Source organism: Melanotaenia boesemani, chromosome 13 (genome assembly GCF_017639745.1).
Source record: "Melanotaenia boesemani isolate fMelBoe1 chromosome 13, fMelBoe1.pri, whole genome shotgun sequence".
NCBI classification, from domain to species: Eukaryota; Metazoa; Chordata; class Actinopteri; order Atheriniformes; family Melanotaeniidae; genus Melanotaenia; species Melanotaenia boesemani.
Window position 1 is genome coordinate 13990125 of NC_055694.1, and position 10829 is coordinate 14000953.

At 38.1% G+C, this 10829-nt stretch overlaps 1 protein-coding gene across 1 annotated transcript in view; it reads right to left on the reverse strand.

The window, feature by feature from the left end:
* kcnd3 (potassium voltage-gated channel, Shal-related subfamily, member 3) overlaps positions 1-10041 on the reverse strand; it is a 104523-nt gene extending 94482 nt beyond the window's left edge. Inside the window, exons 1-2 of the mRNA XM_042004950.1 lie at positions 9760-10041; positions 7782-9045 (exon numbers count right to left, since the gene is read on the reverse strand). Coding sequence (XP_041860884.1) covers positions 7782-8884 — 1103 coding nt within the window. The 5' untranslated portion in view covers positions 8885-9045; positions 9760-10041. The remainder of the gene's footprint in view (positions 1-7781; positions 9046-9759) is intronic.
* Positions 10042-10829: the final 788 nt, after the last annotated feature.

The window sequence follows — 10829 nt, forward strand, 5'->3', positions numbered from 1 at the left end:
CAGGTCATCAGGGTCAGGTCTACTTTCTGTTCCTAGTGTCAGAACTAAACTTGGGGAGGCAGCGTTCAGCTTTTATGCTCCTCACATATGGAACAAACTCCCAGAAAACTGCAGGTCTGTTGAAACTTGTAGCAGTTTTAAATCAGGGTTAAAAACTTCTATTTGACACCTTTTATCAGAACAACTGTTAATCCCTCAGACTGGAACCTTTATTTCTTGCATTTTATCTATTTTTACTTTTTTAATTCCTTTTATTTCTGTTTAAAGTTGGTTTTTAATGTACTGTTTAATGCTTTCTGCACCCCGCTGTAATGCTTTTAATGTTTTATGTAAAGCACCTTGGATTGTCGTGCACTTCAAATGTGTTATTGCCTTGAGGTAAAAATTAAATCATATTTTAGTGGAAAAGGTGTAAGAAGACTGAATTAGAAGGTGTAACATGAAGCATACTGTATGTCTTCTTATGTTGAGTAGCACAACAAAAGAAGAGCTGAAAATAGGCAAACTGAGGGAGAATAACAGCTGGAGGAGTCCAAGTTGATATAAATTTTTCTGATACATGTTGTACACGTATGTGTGTGAGTATAAGTGCATGTGCATCTCCCAGATAAGGATTTATTGCAATATGAGCGAGATCAAACGGTGGTCATTGTTGCCATAGAAACCATCTTCAGGCCAGAGATAAGTGTATATACAACTAGAGCTTTTTAATGCACTGACAGTGTTCACTTTAAAGTCAACTAGGGTGGCCCAAGATAAAGTACAAATGCCCCCCCCTCCCCTTTAGAAATAAGGAAAAACATGGAAATTTTAGGCCCACAGTTATTATGAAAATGTATTCATGTTGTGTTGCAACATAGGGTTCCATCTACTTTTAATAGTATAGGTGAAGAGAAGTAATTGAACTGTAATTCAAGACCTGATGTATCAAATTAAGCTATAAAGCCTTTCCATTATCTAAAGTTTACCAACCGGGCTGGTTTTACTGCCTAATGCTTATTCTACCATAAGGGCAGAAACTGCTTGCTTTAGGGGGACGAAAAAAAGCATTGCAAAACCTATGGACCATGCCAAAAAGAAAATTATTTAACTATTATATTTATTTAAAGAATAAATAATATACATCAGCTAATCAATAATGTGTCGTACTGTTATAAAAAACATATTTTGGTTGCTGGCTGAAGAAACTGAGCAACAACAGGTGGTGTTATGCTCACTTTTTTTTTTATTTTTTTTTATTCACATGATCTACAATTTCAGTGGCTGCACATTAATCCCTGGTATAAATTGTTTTCTAATAGAAATGACCTTGTTATTATTCAGTTTTACTAATTATGCAAACGTTTGTTTTTGCTGCTGAAATGATGCTGGCTGCATTGAAATCTAAATCAGTGTTAAACAAACTATTAAAACTAAAACCGATGCCTGTAAGATGTCTGTCAAACACTATAAATGCAAATGCTGCTTGGAATATCTCCAAACATAATTTTCATGAATAAATCACTTGAAAACCCATGATGATCACTCTTTCCTTTTTAATGAATTATTATACAGTATTATTCTTAAATTAGTCTCAAAATGAAGGAATTAAACATATTAAGGGGGTGGGGTTGATTAGGATCAGCGTATAAACTGCAGTGCTTTAGCAAAACATATAAAGAGGACTGCTTTTGCTTTCAACTATATTTCTGTATGTAGAATGTAGAAAACAAAAAAGCTGAATGCTCACATCTTGCTTATTTTACATATTTTTTGGAAGAAGCAAGGACATAGAGGCATAAATCATTCACATTTCGAGCCCTGGTGTATGCATGCTTTGTACTAATGATCTCCAAATAAGTCTTTGAGGGTAGATCAACTCACCACTATTCTTGACCTTAAAAAGAAAAGGTTGTGAAGAGATAACTGCCTTCTGAAATCTAAGATAACAGGTCAGTGACATCACATTCAGTCATAATCTCAACAGACATCCTAATTAGTAGCTCTTACAACGGCTGTCACATTCGTCTCTGCTGCCCAGATCAATACTCACTTGTTTGCATTGATCATTGTTTTGCATAAGCTGTTGGCACTAAAATAAATGCTCAATACATTCTGAAGCAAAGACTTGAGAAATAAGTATATATGGTTTAAACAAGCAAACAAGGATACACACCTATATTCACTGGCACAAAAGCAGGCACACATACACTGCACATTGAACCTTTGCACCATGGCCAACAATAATGTGTTTGAGAGAGGTGTGTGGTTGTCATGGAGACAGACAGCAGAGCATTGATCCTCAAGGCACAGTGATCAAAAAGGTTTCTGATAAGCGTATTAAATCACACTCAGGCACAGCTATGCTAATGACTGCAACATAACCAAAGACTCCAGCTCTTATCTAGAGTTCATCAATTAGCACAGCCTAATGAGTCCACAAAGACCACACAGAAAACAGGTGACACGTTTTGCTATAAGAAAGAACACAACAGCAAGTGCAGCGTTTCTTTTTTCCACAAAAATTTACAGACTGTTCACTTTATCAAGCTGTTGCTGTAATTACTAGAAAGCAAACACATATTAGAACTTCTGTAACATTTACATGTAAATAATGTTCTCAAAAATACAAACTAGCTTGGCGTCGAAAACTGCAAATTACACAAATGCTTAGGCTTTTTTTCTACATTTAACCGAACAAAAACCTTTTAAATGCACATTCAGTCAGGGCACAATTCTTCTGCAGCACAAGGACAAAAAGAACATCATATTGGAATAATTTACATATAGTATAACCAATGTACCCTTAATAGGTAAAATACAGAATACATCACTTATCTTCATTCTCTCTTCTAATGCCTGTGTCACACTTTGGTCCTCTCTGCTTCTTATAGTGAACAGACTTTCATCAAGTCAGCTGTCAAACGTTCATGGTCAAATTAACTGCCCACCAATATGGAGATACCCAGTATTACAACTTTTGGAATAAAAGCAGAGCAGAGCTCCCTAGCATAAAAATGACAATGTAGCGATGACATTCATTCAGTCAAACACACATCATTAGTTATGCCGAGGACACATTAAAAAAGCTTCGTTTTTTCATTAAAATGAATTTTGATTCATTTGAGAAACTGAATTAATTTATGTGGAATTACCTGTACAGCTGTGTCAATCATATCCACAGCTGTCATCATTTTCTTTCTGGAACCAGATTAGTCATCTCAAATTTAAAAGCATGATATGTATATATATATATATATATATATATATATATATATATATATATGATATAACTGAAAATTGTACTGTACCACTGAAAAACAAACAAAACTAAAACATTAACTTCAAGACAACTTGAAAAAAATCCTGTTCTGCAGATTACAAACTGCAGCTAATAAAATATGCAGCCTAAAACGTGTCTCTGTCTTTATGTGCAGTAAACAATTGACCCGATTATTTCATGATGTATACATTTCCGTATTTTCTCAGCACCTCAATCAGCTGTTTATTAAATGTAATAAGGACACTAGTTCTCCCTCACAGTTAAAAAAAAAAAGACCTGGATGAAACCCTGCTGTTACGTTAGCATACTGGACACACATTCAGCCTGTTGTTCCGTGCGCTATTGTGTAGTTGAATAACTTGCCTTTCCAGATTAAACTTCTTTTTGGTATTTTGATGTATTTTGTGAAATGAATTTCTTTTTTTTTTTTTTTTTTTTTGTGAAATAAATTTTTAAATAAATGCAACTTACAGTGCAGTACGACTCATATATGTTTTGTTGTTGGTTTTTTTTTCCTCTTCATGATGCATTTTATAACTGATGTGACTTACACTCCAGAGTGACTTGTAGTCCGGAAAATACGGTACTTCTTCTGTATACCACTTCTAAGTAGCAAAGTTTGTTCTATTCACTGGGAAATTTCAGAAATTTCTTAAGCCAGCAGAGTTCATCCTTACATTAGGAAAACATGATGGAGCAGTCCCAACAAGTCTCCCCCAGCAAGAAAACAGTAAACATTAAAGGATCCTTGTCAATAATGTAATCTAATGCTCCTTTGACAAGATTACACAACATGTGGCATCCAGGAAACAGTTTTTTTTCTTTTTTGATTCCTTGACTATAAGAAAAGCACAGAACCTGACTGAAATGAACATTAGAGTAAATTAACAATGTAAAACTCAAACATTTCCACTTGTTTAGCTAATAATGGTCCAAAACTGCAGAGATTGGTGGGTGGGAGGCTCCAGAAGAGATCCAGAGATTCAAAACACCAGTGGGCATCTTTACGGAGGATTTTTGAATGTCCTCCTTAATTGCATGAAATGCTAATTCAAAAGGAGTGAAAATTTTTATGAAGTGAGCACAGTTTAAGAGACTAAGAGAGACAGCAGTGAGTTTCCGTCTATTAAACAGATAATGCACGTTCTATTTTCTATGGGGAGAAAATTAGTTTCACAAGTGGTGCAGCCAGAGAAAAAGTTAGATAAGATATGGGTACTGGGAGAGTATTTCAGTCTCATGTACTGAATTAGCATTTTAATGAGTATGATGTAACTTTGGGGGAAAAAAACACAATAGGTAATTCCATATACAGTGAATTCAAATAACTGTAATTCCCTGAAAGACTGGAAAAAAATATTATCTACAGTAACCATAGTATATTACCACTGAATATTCTTAGAAAAAATGTATTTCTTTATTTGTTCTTCATTAGTAAATCAACATATTGCATTTAATGACCACTTTATTGACATTTTAACGACGAGTTTCACTAAAGCACAAAGACAGATTGTTACATCATTACATAATTTATAAAATATATTTGTCCTATTATACACAATAATTAGCTTTGTTCTTTACTTTGTACATATTATAAATATATGTGAATCTTGAAGATAAAATGGATGAGGTTGATCAGTTGCTCCATTTCTCTTGAATAACTCACTTAAAAATTCTTTATCCCTCCTTCAGTTTCCAAAGACAGTTCAACTAAGTACTGAAATTGCTAAAAGATATCACTCATCAAGGTCAGGATTAATTTGTTCAACAACCTAGAGAAGAAAATCCCTCACAGGTCCTGTTGTTTAATTGTCTCTGATTTATCTAAAACCTTGCCCTGTGTGCTTTCCAGCCATATTTGCAGGATTTAACCAAAGATTTTTAGCCTTGCTATCAAATGAGTGCTCTGTAGATGGTATTTGGTGGTTTACTAACTCACTTGGGTAGTTAAACATCCTTTTTGTCCAATGGTCATGATGAATAGGAAAGCCTTTCAGTTTCTGGTTTTAAAAACCCAAGACTTGCTTCCTTTTTATTCAGTTGGCTGATTCCAATCAAACTGTATTTCCTGTAACCTGTCTGGCTGAAGACGGGTTTGGATAAAAATGACTCAATTTTTACTTCTTTACCCCTTTCCTGATTTTGTCATACTCAATTTCTTTCTCTTCTGACACACAGTTGTCATTAAAGAAGCTTCCATTTCCAGGAAAAGAAAGAAGCCCTGCACTTCAAAATGCTATTCACCTTCATTGCTCGTTGTGCAAGTGGGATTATGGATCCTGCATGACTGAGGGTAGATTACTTTTAGATAAACAAAACACTCACAAAGTCAAAGCAGGCAAGACTGCGGTGGTGCGCAGAGTGGTGTGTGTGATTGCACTAATGTAAGCACAATACAACTAAAACACCAACAAAGCCATTTTTTAGAGTGTAGCACAAATATGAATGCTAAAACTCAGAAGTTAGCAGTAATTTAAATGTGGGAGTGTCGACGATATGAATGTCTCCATGAAAAGAACAAAGGCGAAGACACGCAGCAGCACAAATATAAGCTCTGAGGCATCTAGACAGGAGAAACTCAAGGAAAACATTGTCACTGGGAACTGGCTTTCATCTTATTTAGTTAGATGAGTATAAATTGCTACACAGAAGACAGTTGAGATGCTTTTTCACACATTTCAGAATCAGGAGGAGAATGGCAAAACTTTACACAAAGACAATATTTCCGAATATGAAATCACACTCGATATGCAGGTAAAACTGGCAACAGTGTCACAAGACACGCATGCTGAGAAAATGTACACTGATATTTGTCTTTGTGGGTTTATACATGTTTGAATGCATGAAGAGAAATGTATGTGTATGTTTCTATATGTCTGTTTATGACACAAACTGTGAGCGGAGACCAGAATGTCAGGAAGGTTTACATTAGTCAGCAGATACAGTGGGCCACATCATTAGTCACTCTGACACCCTCTTCTGGCCTCTGCTTTATTGATGAGGCCAAGCTCAACAACTACCCTTTTCTTAACACACACACATACACACACAAATTCTGATCTTTCTCTATAAGCAACAGGACACAGTTTTAGCATTGCAAGTGGGATGAGACAGGTTCTATGTCAGACTATGGGCGAGGAATGTGAAGACAAATAAATGCTGCAGGCCCATCGAATAAACAACCAACAGAGGAGAAAAGTCCACAGTTGAGTGGCTACTTGTATCTCCATATACTACACAGCTGATCCAGTGAAATATCTACACAATACCAGATCTTCTGGGCAGGTTGTGAATGGCAGGGCAGGATGACAGAGTGCCAAGTGTGTCACTGCAATGAGCTCAGAGCCGTTTATGGCCTCAATGACTCTGACATTTAGCAGGATGCTGCAATTCATCAGCTTCCCAGTCTGACTCACACAAACACACAACAGAGGACAGTCACAAAACATATTACCACTAGCCCTAATAGTGCCACAACATATAACTGTGTTTGTGAGTGCGTGTGTGTATGCTAAAATTAATGTAGCATGTGTGGTCTCCCCTCGCTATCATAAAAACACACAATGACATAAAAATGAAGAAAGATAGGGTGGCAGACAAAACAAATTAATGCCTCAAAATGCTCCAAATGTTCACCTTGTAAAATCCAATCAAAGCCAATTCAATTTGAAACAGGATACAATAAAAACAGCCCAGGGCTACAGGTTAATTAGCCATTTGAGTGAGTCATGGAAATATGTTTACTTTTAAAAATTGCATATTAATAACAATAATCATCTCTCTCTTTGATCTAAAATGCAAATAATTGAATCAGTTATTTGCCTATAAAAATGGGCATCATTTTAATGATCATCACAGCCTTTGTACCTCAACGTACTTCAAGGGCTGCAAAACTCCACTTAACTCACCCTTTGTGAGTGAGTTGAGTAGGAGCAGTGCTCTCTGCATGCAGAATACTGTTTCAGTTCATTCTGAAAGTTGCTGCTAACCACAGGGCAAGTTGAAGAGGGATGCAATGCTATGATCTGTTTCTCTATTTCTCCTCTAATGTTTTGCTTCACTAAGATGCCTTCAACTTTCCATTTTTCTCTACATTTCTCGGTGTACCTCTTATCAGTGATACATGATGGGTGAGCAGTGGCAGAGTCATTACTGAAAGAGCATCTTAATGGCTGCTCTTCCCAAAGGAATGCAGGCAGAAAAAACACAGTAAGCACAGAGAGCTTAAAGGTGCTCTTTCTATGTAGTTACTTATGAAGTGTAAAGTTTGTAAAGGATATTTAGAAGAAGTTGGACCTGAGTTCAGAGGCTGCTGCAACGTTTTCACTCACAAAGTCACACTTTTGAATTTAAATTATAATCAAACATTTCCTCATACAATAAATAAGCACACATTCCCAGAATCATACACTCGTACACAGGCCTGCATTTCTATAAACACACACACACACACACTCACTCACACACTCACGCAGAGCAAGTCACAACCAGATAAAAGATGTGTCTGCTCTGCTCTTACCCGAGCGTTGTCATAGTAACGATGGTGTACCAGAAGGAGGCTGGGATGCTGGTGAATTTGCTGGAGCTTGAACCCTTCTCTGCGTAGAACATGACGGTAGCAAAGATAATTATGGCCATTGTGAGGGAGAAGAGCAGGAAGCCCAGTTCCGAGGCACAGCTCTTCAGGGTGTAGCCCAGGATGCGCAGGCCCTGCGAGTGACGGGAGAACTTAAAGATACGGAACACCCGGAAAACACGGAGTGTCACAAACGCGCCGCTCACATCCTCGTTGTCAGTCATCACCAGTCCAATGTAGTAGGGTAAGATGGCAACTACATCGATGATGCTCATGACAGATCTCATGAAGCGATAGCGGTTCGGTGCGGCAAACAAGCGCATCAGGTACTCCACGGTGAAGATCATAACGCAGGCTGTGTCCATGCAGAAAAAGGCCACAGTGTAGCGTTCACCACATGGCACTTCCTTCTGGTTGGGCGCTGAGCCGCAGGGAACCGTCTCTACCACATTGGTGATGACAGAGACAGCAATGAAGAAGCCAGTGACATAGTAGAAGACCAGGGCCATGGTGGAAGTGTGAGGGTTTTCAAAAGCCCGCCACATTGTCTCCCTGAAAGTCATATTGGGCAGCTTAGCATCTTTGTTGTCCTCCTGGTCATCCATCAGACGCTCTGCATTCTCCCTCTTCCGGTCCTTGTACTCTTCATAGCAGCAGTCTCCAATGATTTCTGGAACAATGCCAAAAAAAGACAGCTCCTCGTCATAAGAGGAGATGCACTCATAGCGTGGATAGTGGAGCTTGCCTGTGCGGTAGAAGTTGAGGACACTACGGAACACATCAGGATCCCGGTCAAAGAAGTACTCTTTGGTCTCCTCATTGTAGAAGAACTCCTTTTCCGAGCTACCGAGCAGCGTGTCTGGATAGCGATCTAGTGTGTTCCGCCAGGTCTGGAAGCGCCGTCCACTGACATTAAGAATAATGAGCTCATCCTGTCTCTTGTTTTTTTCAGTGGGTGCTACTGGCATTGGCAAATTGGCCACAGGCATCCAGCCGATGGCCGCTGCCCTGGCAAAGGGAAGCCATGCTGCTACTCCCGCCGCCATGCTGTGTCCGGCTTGGGGCGTTGGGGAGAATAAGTCCAGCACCTTCACAACCAGCTTGACTTTAGCTCATTCACCATCTGAAGGGAAGAGAGGGAGGGAGTTTGCAAGGACAGGAAGAAGGGAGATGGTGTTTCACTTATAACAGGGGAGGAGGGGGAGATCTGTTGATGAAAAGGCAGAACAAAAAGACAGTGTTAATGACAAGAATTAAATACATAAGCTTACTAAAAGTGAGGGAGTGGGATGGGGGAACAAATGCAACAATGACAAAATTAACCTTAAAACTCATTCTAAAAAAGGGCAATCTATTTTAGGGGGGAAAAAAAGAAAGAAAGAAAAACACATCTGTATAAAAAATAAAGTAAGCATCATAGCATAGTCTCCCTTAAAATAGCTTCAAGGTTAAAGTCCTCACTTCAGTTCTCATGGAGTTCCAGTAAAGAAACAGCCAGCACAGTTCACTGCATCTTACAGATTAAAAACTGAACTAAAAGAAGGACAAACAGCTTATATTATTTGTTTTATCTTGCTTTAAAACTTTGCCTTCCTTGGGGGGGTTCTTCTACAGAGGTATAGCTACAAGAGATTAAACCTGTTGAGTTCCAGTCTAGACAAAAATAAATAAATAAATAAATAAAAAACAGAAACAAGTGCATCTGTGCTGAATCTTGAAGGAAATAGCTAATACATACTAGCAATAAATACACAACTGGATGAAACTATATGACCCTGAGACTTAGATCAAGTAAAATATTCTGATGAACTGGCTGCTAAACCTGTACGCGCAATAAGCTAAACCGACACGATGCACGTTAAGAGCAGCTTCTGTTTGGAGCTTTTAATTAAGCAAATCAGTCAATAAGATTTGAACTCACCGATCCAAAATTCTCCATCCAAAGAGACACGACCGTCTTCCAGCGCAGTTTAGTTTCAAGTCGACGGTTTGGTTTTTATTTCTAAAAAAAAAAAAACTGTCTAAGGAAAGAAATACCAGGAAAGTAGTTATTTAGCAAAGGAAAGAAAGACATTAAACAAAGCTGAGGGGAAAGAGGAAAAGTACCGGTGACCGACACACCACAGCTGTTTAAATTCAGTTTCCATTATATGAAGGGAGAAATGACGAGAGGACTCCGCTGTGAGGACCGTTTTACCTTCGCTTTTCGGGATGAGTGGTGAGAAGAGACGGAGGAGGAGGAGGAGCGCTCTCTCTCTTCCTCTCTTCCTCCCTCTCTCTCTTCCTCTCTCTCTGCGTGAGGGTGGATTGTTAACCAAACTGCAGTTATAGGAACCTGGATAAAGACTTAGAGTAATGCGCAGAAAAACGGAGTAAAGCAATCGGCTTTTGTTCCTTTTCACCAACAAGCTGTTCAACTGCACGACATGCTTAAATTATTTATCATGTCAAAATCAAACACGGTCATTCGAGTTATTCACATAATCCTCTGCAACAGGGACACAACTAAGAATTCACGGGCCCCCGAAAATCAAAATGGGAGGAAACAAAATAGCATGGGAACCTTTGTCTTTTTAAGATTCTAGTAAATGTAACGGATTTTGTCCACTTGGGGGCAACGAAAACGCATCGAAAATATATAAATAATAATAACATTATGATAAGATTAACTACTGGTAACTGGTGTGGATCTAGTCAGCAGCAGATATGGATGACTGTAAATTTATTTGATATTTCTCCACAAAAATAGTTGCTAAGTTAAAATGAAAAATTATCTAGTAATCAAATTACTTTAAATATTACAGAGAAAGAAAAATATTACACTCACTGGTCACTTTGTTAAGTAGCCTACACATGTGCAATTGTTTTTTTTAGCTTGTTTGTTAACACAAATAGCTAATCAGTTAATCACATGACAGCAATTTAATGCATGTAGGCATTTGGGCTCCTTAGTACCAAACAGCCTAGCTGAGTGTTGCTGCTGATCATGTC